The sequence below is a fragment of the Leptonychotes weddellii genome, chromosome 10 (assembly GCF_054177405.1).
Source record: "Leptonychotes weddellii isolate Sample4059 chromosome 10, ASM5417740v2, whole genome shotgun sequence".
Lineage (NCBI taxonomy): Eukaryota > Metazoa > Chordata > Mammalia > Carnivora > Phocidae > Leptonychotes > Leptonychotes weddellii.
The window spans coordinates 87,689,867-87,717,070 of NC_138378.1; the positions used below are offsets into that span (position 1 = coordinate 87,689,867).

The 27,204-nt window shown below is 43.8% G+C and overlaps 2 protein-coding genes across 7 annotated transcripts in view; one reads left to right on the plus strand and one right to left on the minus strand.

Moving 5' to 3' along the window:
* Window positions 1–27,204, plus strand: part of MRPL35 (mitochondrial ribosomal protein L35) — a 471,157-nt gene that overhangs the window by 55,942 nt on the left and 388,011 nt on the right. The window lies entirely within an intron of this gene.
* The window catches only part of REEP1 (receptor accessory protein 1), a 101,704-nt gene that overhangs the window by 41,238 nt on the left and 33,262 nt on the right, over window positions 1–27,204 (minus strand). For all 6 annotated transcript variants that reach the window (XR_014138209.1, XM_081796744.1, XM_081796747.1 and 3 more), the window contains exon 2: window positions 13,381–13,453. Coding sequence is in view for 5 of the 6 variants with exons in the window: in XM_081796744.1 (XP_081652870.1) it covers window positions 13,381–13,453 (73 nt within the window). In the remaining variant the exon portion in view is untranslated. The remainder of the gene's footprint in view (window positions 1–13,380; window positions 13,454–27,204) is intronic.

A 27,204-nucleotide genomic window follows, 5' to 3' on the forward strand; every position in this document is an offset into this window, starting at 1 on the left:
CAGGCGTCCCTACTGTAAGTCTTCTAACTGCTTCCTTGTCTCCTGACTTCCCCCTCACCAACTCATCTTATAAACCACCCCTTTGCTCATCTCCCCAAACCAAGAACTTATCAAACTACTCCCTGATTTAAAATCTTCCAGCCTGCAGAATAAAGTCCAAATTCCTTAGCCTGCTCCTTCTAGTTTCTGGTGATGGTGGAGTAAGGCATTTGACTAACCTTCCCACCAACAACAATAACACACTCTGAACAAAACATTTAAAAACAACGCCTTGAAGGCACTAGAAAGCTATCAAAAGCTGGTAGAAACTGGAAGGAAACCACACCAGGATAGATCCATGTTGATATGGCTGGGGACAATGCCCAGCCTGCAAATCATGGGACAGAGAGAACTCAAAAAGAAACCTATAGTCTTCGTGTCTGTAGAGCTGGAGAATGAAATTTGAGACTGCTAGAGAAGCTGGAAATTAAGTGGAAAAAATCCCAAAGAGGGAAGTTATAAGGGGGCAGGCTCCAAAATCCGTATATAAATTCCTTTAAGTCTTTGCCTGGCCCCTGAATTGCACAGAATCAGGAAATACTCCAAGGTGGCTGAGAAAAAAAGTTGGAAAGCTGAAAAAGGTAAGCAGAAATTTAGTTTCTTCCCACTGTAGTATAAATAGAGTTTAGAGTTCAAGTCTTGCCAAGTGGAGGAGCTTGGTAAACATCTGGGAATTTTCACTGAAACATCTAAAAGGCCATATCTTAGTAATAAAAATTACATCCCAAGACTAAGAGATCAGCTCTAAGACTAAGGGACAAAACTGAAATACTCCTGCCCCAATAAATGTAAAACTTAACTGCCACAATGTCAAGATGATCTACAGAATTTAACTACAGACTAGAACAAAACTCAACATTGTTTACAAGAATGTAACGTGACCTTGTAGCAAGATTGCAGAATACAAGGTTAATATATAAAAGTCAGGGGTACCTGGCTGGCTCAGTCAGTAGAGCATCTGACTCTTGATCTCAGGGTTGTGAGTTTGAGCCCCACATTGGGTGTACAGATTACTTCAAAATGAAGTCTTAAAAAAGTCAACTGCTGGGGCGCCTGGGTGGCTCAGTCGTTAAGCATCTGCCTTTGGCTCAGGTCATGATCCCAGGGTCGAGGCCTGCTTCTCCCTCTCCCACTCCCCCTGCTTGTGTTCCCTTTCTCACTGTGTCTCTCTCTGTCAAATAAATAAATAAAAATCTTAAAAAAAAAAAAAGTCAACTGCTTTCCTACATATCTGGACAACTGGAACTTGAAATTAAAATACCATTTACATTAGCAGCAAAAATAAATAAATTACCCAGGAATATGTCTAACAAAATATGTAAAAGGTCTATGTGAGGAAAACTATAAACCATGATGAAAGAAATCAAAGATCTAAACAAATGCAGAGATATTCCATGTTCATGAATAGAAAACTCAGTATTATCAACACGTCAGTTCTTTCTTCCCAGATTAATCTAGAGACTCAATGCAATCCACATCAAAATGCCAGCAAATTCTTTTGTGGATGCCAACAAACTGATTCTAAAGTTGCTATGGAAAGGTGAAAGACCAAGAATAGCCAACACAATACTGAAGAAGAATAAAGTTGTAGACTTGACACTATCTGCCTTTGGGACTTAATATAAAGCTACAATAATCAAGACAGTGTTATTGCTTAAGGAATAGATAAATAGATCTATTCTTAGAATAGACAAATAGAGGGGGCGCCAGGGTAGCTCAATCAGTTAAGTGTCTGACTCATGATCTCAGGTCATGAGATTAAGCCCCACATCAGGCCTCACACTCAGTGGGAAATCTGCTTGAGATTCTCTCTCTCCTTCTCCCTTTGTCCACCCCCCGCCCCGGCTTTCTCTCTCTCTCTAATAAATAAATAAATCTTGAAAAAAATACAAATAGAATAGAGAGCCCAGAAATAGACCCCATTAGTATAGTCAACTGATCTTTGACAAAGGAGCAAAGGTAATTTAATGGAGAAAGAATAGTTTTTTCAACAAATGGTGCTAGAACAACTGGACATCACATGAAATAAATAAACAGATAAGTAAATCAGTAAATGAATAAGAAAATGAGTGAACAAATGAATGAATGAATCTAGACACTGGCCTTACATCCTTCATAAAAATTAACTTAAAATGGATCATAAGCCTAAAAGAAGATACAAAACTATAAAACTTCTAGAAGATAACCTAGAAGAAAATCTAGGTGACCTTGGGCTTGGGAATAAGTTTTTTAATACAACAGCAATAGCATGACCCATGGAAGAAAAAAATTGATAAGTTGGACTTCATTAAAATTAAAAACTTCTGCTCTGCAAGACACTGGTAAGAGAATGAAAAGACAAGCCACAGAATGGGAGAAAATATTTCCAATACATGTATCTGATAAAGAACTAATATCCAAAATACGCAAAGAACTCTTAAACTCAGTAACAAAAATAAACAACCCAATTAAAATTTGGGCAAAAGATCTGAACAGACACCTCACCAAAAAAGATATACAGATATATAACAACTTATTAACAAAGCTTTGGATATAAAAATCTAAATTTTTCTTTTGTCACCACTTAACAAGACACTTATCCTAAGAACACAGGGGCAGGTTCAATATTATTTTTCTTGAAAAAGTATAAATATGTTAATGAAGCTACAGGAAAATGTAGACATATTGAGTGAAGAGATGGGGGATTTCAAGAGAAAGAAGAAAACGTTTTTTAAAAAAGATTTTATTTATTTATTTGACAGAGAGAGACACAGCAAGAGAGGGAACACAAGCAGGGGGAGTGGGAGAGGGGGAAGCAGGCTTCCCGCGGGAGCAGAAAGCCCGATGTGGGGCTTGATCCCAGGGCCCTGGGATCATGACCTGAGCTGAAGGCAGACACCCAACGACTGAGCCACCCAGGTGCCCCAAGAAGGAAACTTTTTTTAAAAAAGATTTTATTTATTTGAGAGAGAGAGAGAGGTATCACAAGCAGTGGGTAAGGGTAGAGGGAGAAGCAGACACCCTGCTGAGCAGGGAACCCAATGCAGGACCTGATCGCAGGACCCTGGGATCATGACCTGAGCCAAAGGCAGATGCTTAACCAACTGAGCCACCCAGGAGCCCAAGAAGGAAACTCTTTAAAAAGAACAAAAGATACCCTAAAATCGAAAAATACAATATTTGAAATTTTTAAAATTATTGAACAGAATTAAGAGCAGACCGGATACAACAAAAGAAAAAAATCTGTGAACTTGGAAGACAATAAAGTCAATAAGACAGAAATCAAGAATGGAAAAAAGTGGAGAGGCTCAATACCTGTGGAATGGCATCAAGCAGTCTAACATATATGGAATAGGAATTTCAGAGGAGAGGAAAAGAGAATGGGACAGAAAATTTATTTGAATAAATAATGACTGAAATTTTCCAGAATTGATCAAAAATAGCAAATCCACTGAACCAGGGAGCTCAGAAAATCCCAAAGAAGATAAATACAAGAAAACCACAGCCAGGCACATCACAGTAAAATTGCCAAAAAAGAAAGAAAATGTTAAGAGGGGGGGAAAAAGACATATTACATACAGGGGAATGATAATAGATGACTTTTCGTCAGAAATGATGAATACCAGAAGAAAACGGAATAACATATTTAAAATGCTGAAAGAAAAAAAAAAAAAAGTCAACCTAGATTTCTACTCCCAGCAAAAATATCTTTCAAAAATAAAGGCAGCTCTGGTGAATGCCCATTGTCTTTGTAACTCTGAAACATGTGTCTCAACAGATTATTTAGAGGTCTTCTTTATTCAGAAAAACAAGACTGTCCCCTGGGAACCATCTTGTTTTAATCCATCAAGAGCAACTGCTGTCTGAGAGACCACATGCTGCCAAGATTACCTGCAGCAGAACAGGCTCCTCAGCAGGGGGCAAAGAAGATCCTTCCAACTATACATTTCATGGCATGTTGGGGCCCAGGATCCAGGAATTCCCAACACTGGTATCCAGATACACAGCCAGGAGCCTCAATTCCTACTCTATTGTCTTTTTCTTTTTAGTACTTAAACCATGCTCTAATACTATCAATTAAAAACAAAGGACAGTGATGGAGAGCCTGAGTAGCTCAGTAGATTGAGCATCTGACTCTTGGTTTCAGCTCAGGTCATGATCTCATGGGTCAGGAGATCGAGCCCCTGTGATGGTCGGGCTTCCTGCTCAGTGGGGAGTCTGCTTGAAGATTCTCTCCCACTTCCCCTCCCCTCATTCATGCTCTCTCTCTCTCTCAAATAAATAAATAAATCTCTTTAAAAATTTAAAAACAAAAAAAGGACAATGACAACAACAATAAAAAATCCCTTTCCTTGACACAACCCTTAGCTATAAACTTGTCTAGTGAGTCATCTATATATGCAGTGTTTACCTCCTCGTCTCCCACTTACTCAGTGCACTGCATTCATTACATTAATATTGCTCTCACTGAGGATCCCACTTTGTGACATACTTCAAGACCCTTTTTTAAGTTTTTTGGTGTGTGTTTTTTTTTTTTTTTTACTTGATTTGCTTGACTTTCAGATGGATAGGAAACTATCACTTCCTGAAAAGCTCCCCCAACACCTCAACTGCTCTGGTTTCCCTCTTGACTTTCTGGCTACGTCTCAGGTTCATCAATTCCTCCACAAGACTCTGTTCTAGACATTCTCTTCTAACTCTAGACAAGATATTCTCCACAAGGCTTTGTTCTAGACATTCTCTTCTAACTCCAGAATGTATTCTCTGCATTCCTCACCTAACACAGCCAATCAATCACCAAGTTCTGTCACTTCCACCCTGTTGAACCTATCTTCTTCTCTCTATCCTCTCTGTCATTTGCTTACTTCAGACCATGAACATCTCCTATAAAATAGAACTATAGCCTTTAGCTTGGTCTCTAAACCTCTGACCCCTTACTAATTTGTCCTCCATATTCCATTCAGAATGATCTTCTTAAATCCAAATTTGATGATTCTCCTTCCTAAAGTCTTCAACAGTTCCTTGTTGTTTTTAAGATGGAGCCCAAATTCCTTAAATTGGCTTGCAAGTCCTTGCATGAACAAAACCCCAATTATCTCCATAAAAGCACTTCTCCACACCAATACTTTCTTGACTTTTTCACTCCAGTTATAATGAACCTCTTTCAGTTCTCTGAACAGTGCATCTTCTTTTGCTTCCAGAATTCAGCCCTCAGATCTCAACCTAAATGTCATTTCCTCCAGGAAGTGTCCAAAGTTTGGGTAAGTACCTTCTTTCTTCCTCTTACAGTGTCTCATACATGCTCCCTGTCATAACACTTATTTACTCTGCTTTGACAGTACCTGTTTATTCCTATGCTTTTCTTACTAGGCTGTAAGCTCCCTGAGAGTGGAGACAAGTTATTCTTGCACATCACCATATCTCTAGTACCTAAAACGATTATCGGCATATAGTAGGTACTCAAGGAATATGTTTTGAATGACTCAATTAGAATGTTGACATTGTGAATGGGAAAGAAAGGATGGTTTTTAAATGTTGAGAAAGAATATACTTTGGGAAATACTGGTTTAGGTGGCTTTTTGAGAAGAAAGGCAAAATTAGACAGCTTGCAGGGCAACAGATGTTCCCCACAAGTGCCTGCTGAATGGATGGCTGGGTATACATAGGAGGAAAGGGGCTTATTGAAGTTGGGGCATAGTGTGATATGGAGCCACTCACACCAGCAAGAGTATAAAGAAAGAGGTGATTTAGGGAGAAGAGGCTGAGCACCATAAGGCTTAGGGGAGCCTGAGGGTTCAGGACATTCACAAAGAATGCCTAACAGGTCACTTAAAAGATAAGACCAAATCTCAGAAAGGAGGTTGAAACTATGGACAAAGACAAGGGAGCCATGCTAAAGAGGAGGCTTGAAGTGTTAACCTAAAGAAGTTTCTATCTTGCACTCCTTCACTTTAAATACTGTCATGCAGAAAGAAGGGTCTGAGAATGATTTGCTGAGCCTAACAGGGCAAATGGAATATGTGACTCAGAGATGGAAACCATAAATAAATTACCAGGAAATGGTCTTCCCCATCATGCCACACAGAAACCAAATAATGCCTATTTTTTCCAAGGTTTGAAATAGAACTTGCCAAGTTTGAGGGATTCTATGTAACGCTTCCTATAAGATGAAGGGGAGCTTGGGTAGGCCAGCATCCAGGATCGGGAGAGAAAGCTATGGCTGATTTTAGGGGTAATATCCAGGAGCAAATCCAGAGCATGCCTGGGAAGTCCCTCTCAGCTGGTCAGGGGCAGGATCCAGGAGTGAGGAGATAGAGAAAAGCCAAGACCCTAAACCACAGGAAGAGGGTGGAAGGCAGAGCCTGGAGACTTTTCATGAACCCCAGAGGCAGGCTGAGATCCCACAGCTCATCAGACTCTGCGCCCAGGGCTCCTAGCAGCCTGCAAAAGGTCTTGTCCATGGGCTGGGGAGGTCGTAGGTAGGTGTAGGTGTAGTCACCTCCTTAGCCTCCCCTCCCTTTTGGACCCTCTCCTATCTCTCCTAATCTCTCCAGCCACACTAAGATTTCTTAAGTCTTTCACACTCTTTTGCATCTGAGCCATGCTTCAGCCTCACAGAGAATTAACTTTGCCTATGACTGAGAAAGAAAAAGTATGAGCCTGGTTTACAGATGACTCTGCACCATCTGCTGGGATGAGCTCACCGTGGACCGTTTACAGTCAGGGGTAGAGAGAGTAGCAAAAGCGACAGTCCCCTGCAGGCAGAACTTTGAACAGTGCACTTAGCCTAGAAGAAACATCTTGAGGTAATGCCTTTACACTGTCACCAGGTATCTTAACTGTATTTTCTTATTTTCTGTATTCTTGATGCTCTAGCATCTGTGGCTTCACGGGCTGGGGAGAGACTGCCCCTCCCAGGACTAACCAAGTCTTAGAGATAGCAAAGGACATGCCCTGGAGCACACCTTTCATAGGCAAACCAATCAGTCCAGAACCCATACTCTTTTTTTTTTTTTTTTAAAGATTTTATTTATTTATTTGAGAGAGAATGAAAGACAGAGAGCATGAGAGGGAGGAGGGTCAGAGGGAGAAGCAGACTCCCTGCCGAGCAGGGAGCCCGATGCGGGACTCGATCCCGGGACTCCAGGATCATGACCTGAGCCGAAGGCAGTCGCTTAACCAACTGAGCCACCCAGGCGCCCCCAGAACCCATACTCTTAAATGATCTCTTTCATGGGGCTCTCACAGGTTGAGCCAATATTCCCCAGCCCTAATTACCACAGAGCCCGCTGAAATTATTCCAAGTAGCCAATCGTAAACCTGCTTACACTGCCTAGCCTCGACTTTCCTACAGACACCACAATAAAGAGTGTGGTTCCCTTTGACTCCTGACAGACCCGGGTGTTCCCCCACGTGGCCCTCCATGGCATGCTGTGTCTCCTACTTCTGGGAAAACCGTAAGAACTTCTTCCTTCATGACAGTCATTTCTGTGTCTGCATGCCTTACCATACCTGATTAAAACAAATCCCAGGGACATTTTAAAACACCAGGTAGGGACTGGCTAGATGGTGAGGTACTTGGAAGGGACAAGACGGAGAGACTGGCATTGAAGTGGTTTGGGAATGATGTGAATAGGCCCGTGGAATTTAGATACTGGTGGCTTCTGCTTCTGCCCACCAAAAGGTCCCCATGGCAGAGGAGGCTTTTGTAATCAGGTAGATGAGATGCCCAGCCCTGTGGATGTCAGCTAGACACTTACCCCAGGATGATAGTGCATGTTCAATGTGCTCACGTACCAGTGGCCATGTGGAAGGGAGAGAGGTAGCAGGTGGGCCTGGCAATGTGGAATCCCTCTCACCAAGGCTTACCTGCCCAAACCACCACAGCAGCGGCACAAGCATCTCTATGATGGTACCATATCTCATGGCCCCAGCCAAACTCCTGGGATCAGGCTCATCGTACCAGGCCCCTTCCCTCCCAGAAAAGGCAGCAGAATCTTTTCTGGAATATTCACTTATTCTGCATGTGGACTTGCTTTTCCTGCTGCCATGTTTCTGGCAGCTGTAGAATAAGTTGTAGACTCAGTGTCCTTTTCATTTTGATGCATGCCACCCAACACTCCTTCTAACCAAGGACCTTCTTTAATAGGAAAAGAAATCCAAGACAATAGGCTGACACTTTGGGGAGTCTCTGATCTTATTGTGCACCCCACCCCCCCACTGCCTTGAGGCAGCCAGCTTTAAAGGGTGTTGCAACAGCTTGAGGAGAGTTCAGAAAGAGAACCAGGGGGGAGTCAGCATTCTGTGTGATTGATGCACTGCCCTGGAGGATGCAGTTTCTTCCATGAACCAGTAACTAACACATGCTTCTGCAGCTTACCCAGAATCTAAAGGTTCAGGGACCAAGGAAATGAGAGCGGTGTTTCTTATGGGTAAGCCTATTACCAGCTTCTTGCAACTCAAATTGTGGTTCATGGGTCAGCACCGTTGGAATCATCTAGGAGCTTTTTAGAGATGGAATCATCTAGGAGCTTCTTAGAGATGTAGAACCTCAGGACGCACCCCAGACATAATGGATCAGCATCTGCATTTTAATAAAATCCTCTATTCATTCTACATGCACATTGAAGTTTGAGAATCACTGGTCTAACTGATTCACAACATTTTTGTTTTTTATCTTCAAATCTCTGCGTTCTGCTTTTTAATACTTCTAGTACCTGAGGGATGGGTGCTTTCACCAGGGATACAAAATGATTCCAATGACATGAAAGCAGAAACTACACTCCTACCTGACCATTTCAGGACCACAATGCCTCTAGGAAACAGATAGTAAAGGACTGATCCTGATTATCAAGGGGAACCAGGGTGGCTGCTACGCAATGTGGCAGGAAGGAGGGTGGATGGGAGTTAAGAATCCTCTGGGGGGGATCTGAGTGTGATCACTTGCGTGAGTGAGTACCGCCTTGTTCGGAGGTAAAAGTCAATGGATCATCACTACAACCTTACAGAGGCAAGATTACTAAGGTCTCAGATTGCCCACAAATGAAGATTTAGGCCACACCCCTGGGTAGGGAACCCCACTCACTAAAGCTCTAACTGAAGACAAAGGGAACTTGAATTAGATGGTAGAAGAGGGAAGTAGTAGGAAAAATTATGAAAGAGTCTGGAATGGATGTTCTGTAAAATGCTAGGTGCTGCCCAGAGCATCCTTCTGAATTATCTTGATTCTACAGGTGTCTTGTTTTTCAATATCTTTGAGCTATTTTACAACTTTGTAAGTTATACAAAACTGACGGCAATGCAAATGATTTTGTCCATAGAGGTGCAAATAAATTTTGTCCAACGGATCTCCCCACCCTCCTCCAAAATCAGCTGAATATCTATTAATAAATATATTTAATCATTCCTGATTTCTCAGATACATCTGTTCTTTGGAGTCTCCTTTGAATTTTTTTTTTTTAACACCTTACTGGTTCCCTTATTAATTAATGAGTTAAGTAAAACTTTCAACATGTGTCAACTTTATTTTTGTATAAGAGTCATGATTTTACCCTTTTAAAAAAAATTATCTTTTGGGGCGCCTGGGTGGCTCAGTCGTTAAGCGTCTGCCTTCGGCTCAGGTCAAGATCCCAGGGTCCTGGGATCAAGCCCCGCAACGGGCTCCCTGCTCAGCAGGAGGCCTGCTTCTCCCTCTCCCACTCCCCCTGCTTATGTTCCCTCTCTCGCTGTGTCTCTCTCTGTCAAATAAATAAAATCTTAAAAAAAAAAAAATTATCTTTTAACAAAAGACATGAATACCAGCTATGAACTCATGACTACTTGCATGACTAAGGACTATAGCTTCTATCCATATTTTCTTCCTTTCTGTATTCTGTATAGATTTAAATATTTTTTTTTAAAGATTTTATTTATTTATTTGAGAGAGAGAATGAAAGACAGAGAGCATGAGAGGGAGGAGGGTCAGAGGGAGAAGCAGACTCCCCGCCGAGCAGGGAGCCCGATGCGGGACTCGATCCCGGGACTCCAGGATCATGACCTGAGCCGAAGGCAGTCGCTTAACCAACTGAGCCACCCAGGCGCCCCTAGATTTAAATATTTTAACTAGTTTTATTTTTACATATTCTCTTTCTCTCCCTAATATAGTATATGGGGTATGTCAGTGATGGTTCACTTGACAATTTAATTTTTAGAGTGCTGAATAGTAAGATCAGAGCCAGAGGAGGAGAGGACTTTGCCAGAGATACTGGATTGGTGCTGGACTCAGCTGAAAAAATTTGGATTTGCCAAGTACATAAATCATATAGAATTCTCGTTGGAAAGTTTTTTTAAAGCCAAAATATGGGCTAAGGAGTGAATGTGGGTGTTGAGCAGCCAAAGAAGTAACTGTAGTAGAGATATATCTATATCTATATTTATTTGTTTTTACCACCAACATCCAATACCTTCTAATTTGGGGAGAGTCTCCCAGCATGAGGATCTTCGTGGGAGACAAGGCCTGTTACATAGGCTTAGAAAAGTCAAATGCTCGTATTTAGGATTTTGAATCTGCAGGGACTGTTCCAAAGGCACAGACTTCTGGCAGCCAGTGTCCCTGGTGGTGATATCAGCAACACCTTCCTCACCAGAGCTTTCCTGTGATGTGAACTTGGCTGTCACCAAGAGGCTGTCATCTAGGTGAAATGTGACTATGGAAGAATGGTCAGAGATGCTACCCGTTGGCTCTGAAGATGGGGGAAGGGGCAGGAGCCAAGGATTACGCAGATGGCCTCTAGGAACTAGAAAAGACAAGGAAATGGATTCTCCCCTAGAGTCTCCAGAAGGAATGTGTCCCGGCCTGATTTTAGCCCAGTGAGAGCCATTAGACTTGTGACCTCTAGAACTGGGAGATAATATCTTTGTGTTGTTTTAAGGCACTGAGTTCATGGTAATTTGTTACAGTGGCAATAAAAAACAAATACAGTAGGCCACTGTAGCATTCCAGGGAAAACGTGGTAAGAACCACATTTAAGAGAGTGGCAGCACCAGAGGAGAGACCTGGTTTGAAGTACTATTGGGGGGATAGAGACGGACACCGTCAGCAACTGGGTGTGTGTATGGAGTTGGGTGGTGAGGGGGAGGCAGAAGTTGAAGGCAATTCCAGGTTTCTGTCTTGGACAAATGAGTTTATTGGTCAAAATGAGGGAAAGAGGTCAGTGTGATGGTGAGTGTGAAAGTGTGTGAGAGAGTGTGTGAGCATGAGAGTGTGAGTGTGTGTGAGAGCATGTGAGTGTGAGAGAACATGTGTGAGAGAGTGTGTGTGTGAGACTATGTGAGAGTGAGTGAGAGAGCATGTGGGTGTGAGAAGTGTGTGGGGTATGTGAGTGGGAGAACATGTGTGAGAGAGTATGTGAATGTGAGTGAGAGAACATGTGAGTGTGTGTGGGAGTGAGAGAGCATGTGAGTGTGAGAAGTGTGTGTAAGAGAACATGTGTGAGAGAATATGTGAGTGTGAGTGTATTAGAGAACATGGGAGCAAGTTACAGGTGTGTGAGTGAGAAAACGTGTGAGAGCACATGCAAGTGTGAGAAAGTGTTGGAGAGCATGTGTGTGCAAGTGTGAGGGTGTGTGCAAGAGCACGTGTGAGAGCATGTGTGAGAGAGTGAGTGACAGTGTGCGTGCGTGTGAGCAAGTGCAGGAAAAGCAGGCAGATCTCTTCTCATACTACTCAGGTCCTTTCTTTCAATTCAATTTTTACCAAGAAACCTTCTAATCTTAACTCTCAAGCTTGCCCTACTGGGAAAAACTCGTGCTCACTAGCCAACACAAACAGCTGCTCTGCTTGTCAGTTATATTTTTCACTCTAAATTAATGAATTGCCATTTTAGTCATAAACCAGGCTCCTGTGAGTTTGGTCAGAGCAAAGCAATTTACCAGGGTCTGATCTCTCCCAGATGAGCTGACAGAATTGAGTTTCTGCCCCTGCAAAGCGGAGGATCAGACCCTGAACCATGGTGACCCTGATTATGCCTCCTTACGTGGCACAGCTTCCCTGCACCCTTGGCTGGAAGGGGTCAGGAGAGACACTTTGGGAGAGGCCGCCTCATGCTTTATCCCTGCGCCAAGCCAATTGAGAATCATGAGGTTCTGTGCTTGCAACTTAACAGCTATTTAGAGTTCACACTCTGTGACTCACTCGAATATACCAGGGATCCAGTCTCCAGAGAACCCACCCCTGTCTGGATCCCCTGCTTAGCAGATGCAAGCCCAGACAAGCAGCTCAGGGAAACTGAGGAAATGTGGACGGGGGTGAGGGGTGAGTTCCGGTTGCAGCTGACCTAGAGGTGGCTGATTTTCATCATAAAGACATCCTGGAAAATCTGAGAAAGAAAGTGACTCTCAAATACACTTTATTTCTTTACCTGTGGCAAACTTCCAAAGTGACTTCCGAGTAAAGGAAGAAAAGCAAAGACCCTTTGTCCCTCACAACACTAGGGGCCAGGATTGCTGATATCCACCCCTCCGATCAGGAAACCAAGGCTCTTGGAAGTTAAGCTTCTTGTCCAGCATTGCATCCATCAAATGTCAGAGCCGGCACTTGACTTCAGACTCCTGATGCCCAAATCCACGTCCTCTGTTGTCTGACCTGCGTTTCTGTGCTACATGACATGGGGCACCCTTTCCTCATCAGCCACCCCATGTAGGTGCTTGCCAACCAGGGGTGGCCTGATGATTCTCCTGCCTAGAGGTGCCCAGGACATGGAGGGCTGTGATGGTGCCAACCAGCAATAATATGATCCTCCAACCCGTAAGTACTCTGGCTTCCCTTCCCACGGTGCTCAGCCCTCTGCTAGGTGCTGGGGCACCAGATGAAAGATGATGACCAGCCCCTGTTCTCAAAAAGCTTATAAAGCAACAGAGTTTAAATCGTGGGGTACTCAAATCACACAACTGGAATAGGGATCACTGCCAGAATCACAGAGGCAGGAGGACCTGAGCTCCTGTCCCCCATGGCGGACTATCTCCCAGTAACGGTGGTCTACACAGTGTTTTCCAGACAAGGAAACTGAGGCTCAGAGAGGTAAAGTCATTTGTCCGAGGCCACACAGTGGTATGTGGCAGCCTGGGCGGCCTCTGATCCCTGATTCCATTTCCTCTTGCCATACGTCCGTTCCATTCTCTGGTTCTACAGGGGTCCAGACGTGGGGAGGACTCCTGGACCACGCAAGGCAAGCCTCAAGGCAAGCCTCATGAGAAGAAGAGTACAGGAGGGGTTCCTGTCCCCTGCTACCAGCGCCCGTACCACACAGGGCATCCTCCTTCTCCCACTACTTCACACCCAGCTTCTCCACAACCATGGGGACCCCACCAATCAGTGCTACTTACATATTCTTTAATGTCCTTCGATTTCACAGCCTTGTAGGAATAATACGCAGGGTAAAGGGTGCCAAATATAAGCCTGGAGGGAAAAGAGAGAGAAAAGAGAAATGTGATTCTCATTCATCCTATTTGATGGAAAATGTCTGTCTTCGATGCCACAAGCGGTTCTCCAAGCTACAGAAGATGCTGCCGTGTGGCTTGATCTAGCTTTACGAATGCCCTGAAGGTTTCTTCTCGTGGCTGGGCCGTGCTTTGGAACCTCTGTCTCCTGCTACAGCTGCACACCCACCTTCCTTCAGCCTGTGATTTGGCAACGTAAAAGAGTGATTCGGGGTCATGGAAGTCAAAAATGGGGGTGAGAGTGGGGGTGGGAAGCCAAGCCGAACCACCATGACCTCTGAAATTAAAGGTCAAACTCTCCTCTCCTGCTGCTAATCCCCACTGATGCTCTGTAAAGCCCGCCCTTTGGGCTTCCTTCTCCAAAAAAAACCTTTCCACTTAAAGTTCCTTCAAATTTCACTCCCCTCACACTTGATTCCAGCATCCTGCGGCCAGAATCAGCTTTTCAAATTGTAAATGCAATCTTCCCAAGACACACATCCCCACCCCGCATTAACCCGCTTCTCAGTGCTCTTAAGAAGAAGAAGGAAGTATAACAACAGCAGCGTGACTGTCTAGGTATCAGCTCTCAGTGACCATGCCCACTGCGGCATGAGGTCATTAAATAGTTTGACTCTCAGCCGTGCCCCAGACCTCTCCCGGCCCTCATTCTCTCCCCCTCTGCCCCATCCCTTCTCAAAGCCTTTGCCTCTGCTGTTCTCACTTTCTGGAATCTTCCCTTTCCCTTCTTTGCCGGTTAATGCCTGTTCATCCATCAGATCCCAGCTCCATCATGACTTCTTCATGGAAAACTTTCCTGACCGCCCCGACTAGGTCAAATCTCCTACGACACAATGTACACATTATCAAAATGCTCTTTTACTACTAGCTGTCATGCTCTGATTGACAACATCTCCCAACTGAACTATCAGTGCCTTCAGAGCACGGAATGAATCTGTTTTGTTCAACAATGTGTTCTCAGTGCCTATGAAATAGAAGGCTCTCAATGGATATATTTAAGTGAATGAACTGACAGAATGTTAGAGCTGCATGGATTTTTAAAAAAATTTAATCCATTCATCTGAGAGATGGGGTCACCTCCCAGGTGTAAGCTGACTGGGAACAGAGCCACCCTGGTCCCAGGCCCCAACAGGAGCCAACATCAGCTGTAACAGCCCCACAGATGGAGCTTCTAGGGTCCCTGCAAGGAGACACCACATCCCGGAAGCCCAAACCCATGGCTTCCTCATCAGGTTATTTAGAGGTCATACAGAGAACTCCCAGGCCAGATTCAATGTACCACGCAGGGGTCAGCTTTCCTATTAGCTCTGTGGCCAGGTGACACCTTGATCTTCCATATTCATCAGGTTTCCAGGGAAAAACAGAAAGTGAATGGAACTGAGTCAGTTTCTGATGTTGAAAGAGAAAGGGTTTGCAACCTTGACTCACACGGACCTTGCACTACGTGCTTTATAGGCATCACCTCAGTCCTCAGACTGGCCTGGTAAAAGGAACCGTTTTCATAGACAGGATACCAACACATGGAGCCGTTAGTCACTTGCTTGTCTAAGGTTGTGGCACCATAAGGAGTAAAGCAGGGGGCTAGGACCCAGCCAGGTTGGCCTCCTCCATGCCTGGCTTCTCACCACCGTCTACTGCTTTGGAGCACAAGGCCATCCTCTGGGAAGGCCAGAGTTTATGTGTGGGGCGCAAGAGAAGCCAGCAAAGGGGACAAAAGAGTAGTCTGAAAGGACGGGGAAGAAAGTAAGCCTGGGGGAGGGAGGAAAGGAATTTAAGAAAGAGAAAGAAGGCAACAGTGTCAAAGGCACTGGGCAGAGGGGGATGCCTCATGGAGGAGTCTACTGGCTTCAGTCATGAGCCAGCTTGGGGAGGGAGGGCCCTCCAACCACTCCACCCTGCCCCAGCGCCAAGCATTCTCAGATCTCAGGGAGTCTTACTTTCTTAGGAGGCCTTTCCTGACCTTGTCACACCCCACACCCCAGACTAGCTTCCTCTCGCCATGACTCTGGACGTTCCCCTTTCTTAGCCCTGATCCACACCACCTGCAATGGTCTAGTCAATGTCTGTCTCTCACATAAGACTATGTGTCTCCCAAAGCCAAGGATGGTATCTTTCTCATTCATAATCACCCCCGTGGGCCTGGCAAGAGTTCAATAGGTACATATTCATTGTGTGAAGTTTCAGAGAGTGGTGAAGCAAAAGCCAGAGCCAGCCAGGGGACACTTGTGACCTTGGGACTGAGGTTTCAGCATCCAGGGGGGACGCCAGAGGGCACCAGGCTGATTCAGCAAAGCCTCGGGCACGGTGCCACAGGTTCCGGAGAAATAAACACGCCGCTCCTTTGGCACAGATGCCCCGGTTATTAGCCACGTCTGCCAGGATGGTTTCCAGCCCCTGCCCTGAGGCAGCGTAGGAGCTTCCGAAAAGAGAGAGGTGGAAAATGCATCATGACCCAAGGCTGGCTGGTTGATTTGCTCCTCTGTGTACTCCGGTGAGTAGAACAGCACGCCAACACCATCCGGAAAGGCCAAGGGCGCCCAGACAAGAGACGGCGTGCTCCGTCTGCCGGGCTCCTGATGTGACGTGGTTGCCAGTGTCCCCCTGCGCGCCACCCGCCCCATATTTGACAGCACGGGGACAGCAAGACGGACTTGCTTTTCGGTTTCTAAAGGCTCAATGATGCCTCCCGGTAAGGGAGCACACTTAGCACTTCAGGGAAAGGATAATGAGATTAAAATGGCAAGTTCTTCCAAATCTGTTCTGGAGAAAAGAAATAACAAAAAGAAGTAACAAATGAAGCACATCCAAGCCGAAGGGTTTGGGCACTTACGTCCACTCAGACCAAGTCCCTTCTCCAGCGACCCCACCCGCCTTCCTTCCCAGCCTGACGGCCCACCCCTGCCCGAGGCTCCGGATCTCACAGCCAGTAGCTGTCCCCTATAAGCCATGCTCCCTTGCTCACAATCTGTGACTTCCTGCCTGCATCTCAGTGCATGATCTTTCTACAACGCCACAACTTTTTCCTGATAAAGTCCCACTAATCCTTTAAGACCCAGCTCAGACGGGGCGCCTGGGTGGCTCAGTTGTTAAGCATCTGCCTTCGGCTCAGGTCATGATCTCAGGGTCCTGGGATCGAGTCGCACATCGGGCTCCCTGCTCGGCGGGAAGTCTGCTTCTCCCTCTCCCACTCCCCCTGCTTGTGTTCCCTCTCTCGCTGTGCCTCTCTCTGTCAAATAAATAAATAAAATCTTTAAAAAAAAAAAAGGCAATTAAATTTTATACTGGTCACATTTTGTGTTTTCTGTTCTTAGTAAAAAAATGTAATATCTAATTGCCGTTCTCTGAAGGTTTTTTCTAAAAGCGTATGAATCAATTTTTATTACTCTCTATGAGAATTAATCCCCAAGACCATTTTTGCAGTCCACTCTAATAGAAGGATGCTCCTTGGTTTTTGAGATCCTACTGGCATTCAAATAAATACACTAATAATTTTTAATATGAAAAAACTTTGACATGACATATATTTGAAGTCTTCTATATATTCTTTCCTGATACATCCCACTCCCTCCTTCCCCAGAATAACCACTATCCTGAATTTGGTGTTTATCATTCTCACCATGTTTTTATTAACTACGTAAGCCTTGCATAAATGAAAAAAAAAAGTTATTCCTGCTTAAACATTATATAAATTGAATCATACTCCATGTATTCCACTGAAATATGTTAACTTTGTGTTTTTGAAATTTGGTCCATGTTGATACAAGTCTTTTTAGATCATTTTAAACCACTATGTGATATTTCACCATGTGACTGTACCACAAATTGTTTATCCATATATAAATATGCACCTATTCATGCATATTTAGGTACTTTCCAATTTTTTACAATTTCAACAGGGCTGTAATGAACATTCTAATACACGTCTCCTGTGCACATCCTTCTCTAGGGTAGATACATAATGTGAATTATGGGGTACAGCACCGTCCACCATACAATGCAAATCCACTCGCCAAGGAGGTTCTGCCAGTTTCTACTCCTTCCTACAGTGTAGAAGACTTCCAATGCTCCCCATTCTTGCCAAACTGATAGAGATTTAAAATTTTTGCTGATGTTACGTGTGAAATGGCATCTCATGCCTGTTTTAATTTGTATTTCCTCAATTATAAGCGAGGTGGAGCAGTTTTTACACCTATTGGCCATTTGGGCCTGCTTAATTGACCTATTTCTATCCCCCATTAGCTTATATTTTCTTACTGATTTTTAGGACTTCTTTGTGAATTCTGGGTATAAATCCTTCCTTGGACATGTGCATTGCAAACATCTTTCTCCAATTAAAAAAAAACTCTTTTAACTTGGTTTGTGGCCCCTTCTGCTGTATAAGTTTTAAATTTTATATGGACAAATATATCAATCTTTACTTTTATAGCTTTTTTGGTAACTGTTTTATTTTATTTTATTTTATTATGTTATGTTAGTCACCATACAATACATCATTAGTTTTTGACGTGGTTATAGCTTGTTTTTACATCTTGTTAAAGAAATCCTGGTCACATATATTTTCCCATAAATGTGTTTAACTTTTGCTTCTTCACTATTAGGTTTTAATTTACCTGGATTTATCTTTATGCATGCTGTGAGTTCAGGATTCAATTTTATTCGTTTCCGTATGGATCCCAATTGTCCTAGTAACATTTACTGAATCCTTTCCCATTGGGTTTCAGTGCTACCCATCACATGTAGAGTTTTCCACCGTGTTCAGGTGTTATTTCATCTCTCCATTCTGTTCTACTGGTCTACCACCTAACTATGCACTATACTGCAGTGTCTTGATTCTCAGAGTTTTATAAAAAATTTTAATGTTCTTAAAATCGTCTGGCCTATGCTCAGCTTTTTTCTATATGAATTTCATAATAGCTTGCCAAATTCCATGAAAAACTTTACTCAGATTTTGGTTGGAATTGCACTGAATTTATAGATTTACTCAGGAAGAAGTACCATCTCTGTTATCAGGTTTTCTCTTTATGAACATCATCTTTTCCATCTACTTATGTCATCTTTAATGTCTTTTCATGGTATTTATAAATTTTTTCCATAAAGATTTTGGACATGTTTTGTTTTATTTATTCCTAAGTACTTCAGGGATTTTTGGTGGTACTGTGAATTTTTGAATTAGATTTTCTATTGGTTACTAATGGCATACAGGAATGTTATTGATTTTCCATGCTGAGCTCAGAACCACTAATCCTGCTGCAATCAAAAGCACTTGGAGCCTCAAATGCATTACACTAAGTGAAGGAAGCCAAACTCAGGAGTCAACATGCTATATGATTCCATTTATATGCTATTCTGAAAAAGGAAAATGTATGGAGACAAAAAAACTAGATCAGTGGTTGTTGGAGCTAAGGGTGGGAGGGACTGACTACAAAAGAGAGTGAAGGAATTTGGGGGAAACGATGGAATTATCCTACATCTTGATTGTCGTGGTGGTTACACACTGTATGCACTTACTAAAACTTAGAATTCAAACTCACAGTTAAAAGAAAAATCACAGTGAAAGAGTGACTTTTACTAATTATATCTCAATAAATATGGCCTTTAAAAAAAAGCATTTGGGGGCGCCTGGGTGGCTCAGTTGGTTAAGCGGCTGCCTTTGGCTCAGGTCATGATCCTGGGGTCCTGGGATCGAGCCCCACATCCGGCTCCCTGCTCAGCGGAGAGCCTGCTTCTCCCTCTCCCTCTGCCTGCCGTTCTGCCTACTTGTGCTCTCTATCTCTCTGTCAAATAAAGAAAGAAAATCTTTAAAAAAATAAATAAATAAATAAATAAATAAATAAAGCATTTGGAGGAATTCACACACATTAAGTGTAAGTGTATGTGTGTGTGTCTCCAAAAGTGGATAAAGCCAACCTGGGCATCAGCCTCCAAGCTCTGAGACAACTTCCTCATGGCTGAGGGTCCATATGTAATGAAACAAGGACTCGCAAAAACCATAATGCACCTCCAGGGCCTGTTAATACTCTAGCCCTGAAAGATGTAACATGGGCCTGGGTTCCAAATACAACTGAGCAAGCCTGATCTTTACCATGCCACTTGCAGGGAACATCCTCACTCACAGTGGCTATCCAGAAGCTTACCTGGGCAGAGTTGCTCAGGCTGGGTGCACAGCTTAAGATTCCCATGGCACAGAAAACCACCTGCGCTTTGGTTGCCATGGGTCCCAACCCTTGGGACTCTGCTTCTGCTTACCCACTGTGACCTTCTAAGAGGATAGAGGAGAAAATATGAAAACAGTAGAACTAGCCCATTATGCATTTTGGCTTCTTGGCAGTTATATTAAGACGTATAAGCTACCATTTACTTGTTGAATGTTCATTATGTGCCAAGATCTGTGCAAACTTCATTATAAGCATTATCACTTTTAACCTTCGTATAACCTTATGAGACAAGTATTACTGTTTTCCTTGTATTGCAGATGAGGAAACTAGAGTTTAGTGAAACTGAATAACTGAGTTTAACATTAGTCAGGGGAGGAGGCCAGACTCAAATCCAGGTCTTTCTGACTCTGCTGTTCATGATTTGCTGCTTTATTGACTTGACTGCAATGCATGGCTCAGAGCCTGCAGTGATCCCTGAATGGATGGATGGATGGATGGATTGATGAGGACCAGAGAGAGAGAGAGAACATTGCCTGCTTTCTTGCCTAAGAGAATTTGACTCTGGCCCTGTATTATATATTTATTGACACAATATAACTACAAGTTCCAAGTACATACACTTTTCACACAAACAAGGCTCTCTCTTTCAACTCAAGCTGATCTGCACAGAACAAAAATAAGCCACATCGTTCTCTCCCTGACATGTGATTCTGCTGACCTCTCTCTGTAGTCTTTCTTTCCCGCGGTGCCCCTCACCCCTACTCCTGTCCAGATTTGGAACAAATGACACATACAAAACTCCTCCTGGGGTTATGCCCCTCACAAACATTTCATTTGCTTATTTGCTTGTTTGACACACACCACAATTCTCTGGGATAAGCAGTGAACATGAAGACAATGAAACAATGACAAACCGAAGTTTAAAGTGCTCCAGGGTCTGCAGAAGGCCCTCCCCATCCAACAAGATTCAAACCCAGGCCTCCTGCCTCCAAGTCCACAAACATTTTCCAGCCCACACTGCCTCCCTTAGCACAAAGAGGGGGGTTTACTGCTTATTTAGAGTTGTTTGTAATCGGTGTGATGGAAACCCCAATTTAAATTGGATTACAGAATTACTCCCAAACCCAATTTAGAAAAGCACAAAATGGAACAAACACTCTGCAAATTTTCAATTCATGCTGTTAAGCTTTAAACTCTGCAATCCAACCCACTCAAATCCTGCTCAAGTATCAGTCTGAATATTTTTTTTTAAGTCTAAATTGTAGAGATTTCCATTCTTAAGAAATCTAGAGGCTGAGCTTTGGCATCAGACCTAAGATTGAATCCAGCTCCATCACTGACCACCTGCGGGACTGAGGGCACATTTCTTAATGACTCTGAGCCAGCTTCCCTGAGTGTAAAGATCAAAATACCCATTTTCAATAGCCACTATGCAGATTAAATGAGACTGTAGGTAAAGATTTCACATGCCAGAGACACCACAGATGAATGACAAATATTAATTCCCTTTCTTTCTATAGAAATAGTAACTTCAAATGCCAATTCTTAACCACAAAATATTTGCTGTTCAATATTAAATATTTGTTGAGTACCCAGTATGTGCCCTGGGTCCTCTGGTAGGGAAGGCAGCCAGCACACAGGTAATTATACCTGTGTATACTGATTGATAACAATCATTGTGTTGAGCGTTGCTGAGTATGTTTTGAAGGAGACGACAGATTTCTTCACAATGACCACCCTGTGGCCACTCATCTCCCAGCTCATGCCCCTTCCCCCGCCCTGGGTCTGAGAGCCAGAGCCCTGACATTCACCCAGGGGGTCCCCCGGTAAAGGGTTATGGTTTCCTCCTCCTGTGAACTTCATCTGAATCCCCCTACAAGGAATATATTTCGTGAGAGGAAAGGACTGATGAGATCCAGGAATTAGTGGGAGGGACTCTCTGAGCTGGACTTGCGGGGTTGGTACCTGTGGGGGTTTCCTGGGGACTTGTCTGCTCAGCTCGTGCCCTTCCTGGCTCCCCAGCAGGTGCTAGTGTCATCCTGCCAGCCCACTTGGAGGTCTGCACAACGTGCATGTGCCTGTCTGGGGAAGGATATCATAGGGCTCTAAGGAAGGAGAGGGGAACAAATCTTTAGTGATGCCCACCAGGCAGTGTACCGGGCACTGATCCCCACAGCAATCAGGTGAAGGTGCAACTATTATTCCCTTTTTACACAGGAGGGACTTGAGACTTAAGGAGGTTTCATTCATTCATTCAACAGATGTCTATTCAGTATATTCTGTGCCAAATTCTGAGTCCAACACAAGGTCACAGAGCTCCTAAGTGGGTGAGCTGGATTCAAAGTCCACCTGGCTTCAAACCCCTTGCTCTTTCCCGTCCAATAAAATACCTCGAGAAGGTCGGAGATTTTTATCCTCAGGATGATCACAAAATGATTGGGGTGCCAGGTATATCAGAACAAGACAGGCAGTAGGGCAAAGCTGTGTATATACTAAGTATCAAAGGAAAAGCCTGTGATGATGGGCCCAAGTGCCTCCTCCATTAGACTAAGAGCTCTCTAAGGGCAAGGACTGGGCTTTCTCCGTCTAAGCATCTCCAGTGTTGGGCACAGGGCAGGTAATGCACACAACAACATAGACAAAATTCACATGCACTAGCCTAAGTGAAAGAAGCCAGACTCAAAAGGCTACATGCTGCATGATTCCATTTACATGGCACTCTGAAAAAGACGAAACTGTAAAGATAGAAGACAGGGGAGTTGCCAGAGGCTGGGGTGGGAGGAGAAGACTACAAGAGGGCCTGGGGAATATTCTGGGGGAGATGGAACTGTTCTATATTTATATTGTGACAGTGGCTACATGACTATATGCATTTTTCAAAGCTCATAGAGCTACACAATAAAAATGGTGAATTTTACTGTATGTAAATTATACTCTAATTTTTTAAAGTTTATTTATGTAAGCAATCTCTACACCCAATGTGGAGCTCCAACTCATGACCCCGAGATCAAGAGCTTAATGCTCCACCGATTGAGCCAGCCAGACGTCCCTTCTAATTTTTAAAATGGGGGGAAAAAAGAAGGGAGGGGGGATAATGAATACAAGCAGAAGTGGATTTATAGTGAAGCTAATCAGGTTAAAGCTTCAGGGCTCCTCAACTGCATGGGCCCTGGGAGGAATCCTAGCAATGTGGTCATCACATTTTTTTTAAAGATTTTATATTTATTTGTCAGAGAGAGAGAGAGCGAGCGAGCACACAAGCAGGGGAAGCGGCAGGCAGAGGGAGAAGCAGGCTCCCCACTGAGCAAGGAGCCCGATGGGGGACTCGATCCCAGGACCCCAGGATCATGACCTGAGCCGAAGGCAGAATCTTAACCAACTGAGCCACCCCGGCATCCCCGTGTTCATCAAATTTTTTATGACTTTTTCTGAAAAAACTCCTGCTCTCCACTGTAAAAGCTTCAGGCCCCATGAAACTAGACCCACCCCTGTAACAAGTGCAAGAAACGATCAAGAGAGGAAGAATGGCAGGCTCCAAGGCGTTGGACTCAAGTGGAACCCTACAGAAAGGAAAGAGTTGGTTCTAGCTGACAGAGGTAGAAAAGACAACCCACAGAGAGGAACCAGCATGGACCAAAGTGCACAGGCTTTCCAGGGTTTCCAGGGACGACACAAGCACCAGGAATTTGGTGGTCCTACACCACAGGTCCACTACCCCAAACCCATGTGTCCCGGTGTGATCTCCTCAGCCACACCAAGCCATTCTAGGCAAGTAGGAAAGCTGTGACCTAATGTGATGTGAAAATTCTAGATGCTGGTAAGCTGGTGTTACAAGCATTTATCATTCTTCTGGCTCCCCGAATAATAATGACCCCCACCGCCTTGTGTAGTGAGGTTTTCACCTTAACATACCTGAAGCTGAAAATGGTTAATGCTCACTTTTCCAGCTTCCCTTGCGGTAAGGATGTGGGCCTGTGGCAGATAGGAACCAAGTCCCTCCAACTCTCTCGATCAGCTATACTGAGGCTGCATATCTCAGGCTTACAATTCCACGATACCAAGTGAACACAGACTGCCAAAAGAGGCCGGTCCTATATGTCCAGTTACTGAGTTTTTGATGGTTAAAATAAGCCAAGTTAACAGAGCAGAATGTAGCTAAGATTGAAAATGGTTCTGTCTCTAAGAGGTATTTGCACACCCATGTTCATAGCGGCATTATTCACAAGGGCCAAGAGATGCAAACAAAACAAAATGTGATTTTATGTGTGATAAAATGTGTGAGGTAAATAAATACAAGTATTAATATTAACATAAATATGATGGAATATTATTCAGCCTCAAAAATAAAGGAAATCCTGATACATACTACAACATGGATGAACTTTGAGGACATCATGCTAAGCGAAATAAGCCAGACACAAAAGAGACAAATATTGTATGATTTCATTTATATGAGTAGACTCCCTCTGATAAATCTACTACTTATATAGATACTACTCTAGATAGGTCAAATTCATAGAATCAGAAACTAAAATGGTAGTTGCCAGGGGTTGGGGGGGTGGCGGAGAAGAAATAGGGAGTTGTGGTTTAACAGGTACAGAGCTTTAATTCTTAATTTTGCAAGATGAAGAAGTTCTGGAGACTGGTTGCACAATAATGCAAATATACTTAACACCACTGAACTGTACACTTAAAAGTGGTTAAGATGGTAAATTTTGTTATGTTTTTCTACCACAGATAAAATAAGATAAAATAAATGTATGATGTTTATGAACCAAAAAAATCTTGACATGAGTATTTGTTAAAATCATCCATATTTGAAAATTTAAAAGAACAGAATTTACTTTGTATAAGCCATTAGTTCATTTAATCCACAAGTGGTTCATCCTAACAAATTCTAACAAAAATTCTAACAAATTTAGAAAAAATGGAATATATAGCCTTTCAAGTTACGTCTGTTCTGTTTCATGGTACAATGCTATTTATTTAATTCACTGAAATTGTCAAACAATTTCAAAATAAAAAAATGTACCAATTTTAGAAGGCACTGTCATCTCAATTCATTAGAGGATATTATGACATAAAATGAGTGAACATTAACAAGCAATGCAAATACATTTTCTAAATGGTCTGGTTGTGGAGAAAGAAAGAAAATGCTGTGTATTATGTTCTACCCAGAAGTTACACCACTAAGTAGGTTCCTGCTGTTGATATTTTAAATACTTATTTTTTTATACCTTGATTTGTTCCAGAACGGAGCTGAGGAGGCTGGTTCACAAGAAATTATGATTCCAGGTCACTGGGCTTGTCCGCAGAAAGGTCTGGGGCAGGTAGTACAGTCAGTGATGTCATCCCACCCGAAGGGGAGGGAGGGGCAGGAGGACTTGTCTACACTCGATTCCTATGCCCACGGAAGAACAAAGATGGTCTGGCTCACGCCCAGAATGCCTCCCTGATTAGACCACAACAGCCTGAGAAAGGAAAGCAAGCTAGACAACAGCCCAAGTTTCCTTCGGGGAGAGAAATTTAAGTTTTGAGAGGAGAGTCTCCAGCACATGTCTTAATTATGAGGGAGTTACGTTAATTATGAGGGACAGGTAGCGAACAAACACAGCTGATGGTTGCTAGAGAAAGGTCCCCGCGGATGTTCTCCTAAAGTGCCTCCAGGGCTGGCCAGCCTGCGCCCCACACAGGGAGCACCTGCCCTGCCGACGATGCAAGCAGGTCCTCCGAGATGGCCAGCGAGTGTGGACCCCGGGGTGTGCTGGCTGCACAGCTCCAGGGGCTCTGGCCACCAGCAGGGGCAGTCCAGCCCTGAGTGAGGGAGGTGAGGCCCCGGTCTGAGTAATAATTGTTTTCCATGCTTGTAAAGGTAATCTTTGGTACTGCTCTACAAGGTATGATGGAATACCACTTAATAGTTCAGAAGTTGGAATAGAAGTTTGCTTTGTTTAGAAAATAGAGATATGCCTCCTAACCACATAATGAGTACTACTGGTTTTTTGGGGTTCTTTGTTTTTTTTTTAAGTAAGATCCACGCCCAACATGAGGCCTGAACCAATGACGCTGAGCTCAAGAGTTGCATGATCCAGCCAGCCAGGCGCCCCAAAAACTACTTTTGAACAATGGTGCCATTTGTTTCTGTAGATCCAGAAAGAATGGATATAACCAGGTCACTGAGAAGAAGAGAAGCATTCCCAGATTGAAAGAGTTGGCTTTGAGGCTGGAGAGAGAAGAAATGTTGTTTGCTTCAGAATGAAAACAATATGTGTTCTTTCCATTTGTGGGCCCCCAATCATAGGGCAGGCCTAAGGGAGTGGTTAGTGAGGGAAATCCTGTAATCCAGGGGGCCAACACCGAGGAGGAAAGCTTCACAGAAGAAACAAGTTAACATCACATCATAACCGTAAGTGTTGTACGGAATGCTTGCCGCGTGCTGGCCATGGGTTTAGGCACTGTACAAAAACTCCGTGAAGGAGGCATGATTACAGTCTCCCCCCGCGCAGACTGGAAATAAGGATCAGAGAAGTTAAATAATAATTGGGGTAAGGTCACACAGCAAGTCTGTGACAGGGCTGGAACTTGAGTGTGAGATTTTAAAGCTTTGGTGCTAAAATCACTGAGGTCCCCACCTTTTTGATGCCACAAAATCAATAAAATATTTAGGTCACACATTACTTGTATCACATTATTTGTGGGCTTTGCTGAGGAAATCTTTTTAAGTTATCACAAGGACTGTTAATTAAAAATGAGATCGTCCAAAGCAGAGGTCCACATACCAAGGCTCATGCCAACCATAACATAACTTGTTTCCTGCTGCAAGCAAACAAGGGTGAGGGACGGCGTCAGGGACAGCCACTTCTCCCTCAGGATGTCCCGTGGGAGTATGTGCCACAAGCCTGTCGGACACGCAGCCCCAGTACCCACTCCGGGCTGTGCGCTGTGCTCCACTTGATCTTCCATATGCATAATGCCCAGTGCCTTTCCCTGACCATAGAGCTGGTCAGCACCTGTGAAGGGGGGTTGTGGTCTGGCTGCAAATTTGCCTGCACCCTAAGCTGCTTGCAAAGCAGGAACAACCTCAGAGGCTCAGGGCCCTCGGCACTGGGAGTTATTTAACTAACCCTGGGGTGGTGCTGGGTCAAGTCCCTAGGCCTGTAAGACCCAAGAATGCCCTGTAGCTGGAAGACCAAGGACAGCCACTGCCCACAGGACAGATTCTCCCTGGGGGTTGGTGTGGGGAAAAGAACACTGACATTTCAACACAGATATTTTTTGGAGGTTGTGGGGCGGGGACCCACTGTCTCAGGAGAATCATCAAAGTATCCTACTCCCCAATCCATTGCTTGGTTCTGTGTGTGACATCAGGGTAATGCCTCTTCCCAAAAGGTTCTGGGGGATCTCAGAGGCCACCAGTCTTGGTCCCTTCCAAAATAAAGAGAGAAAACAATTCGCAAGTCCACCCCACTCCCTTTCCCAAGGGAGACCCAAGAAGGCTTTACCATAAATGGTAGAGATGGCCAGAACCTCAGCACTTCCAGACTATTACCTCCCC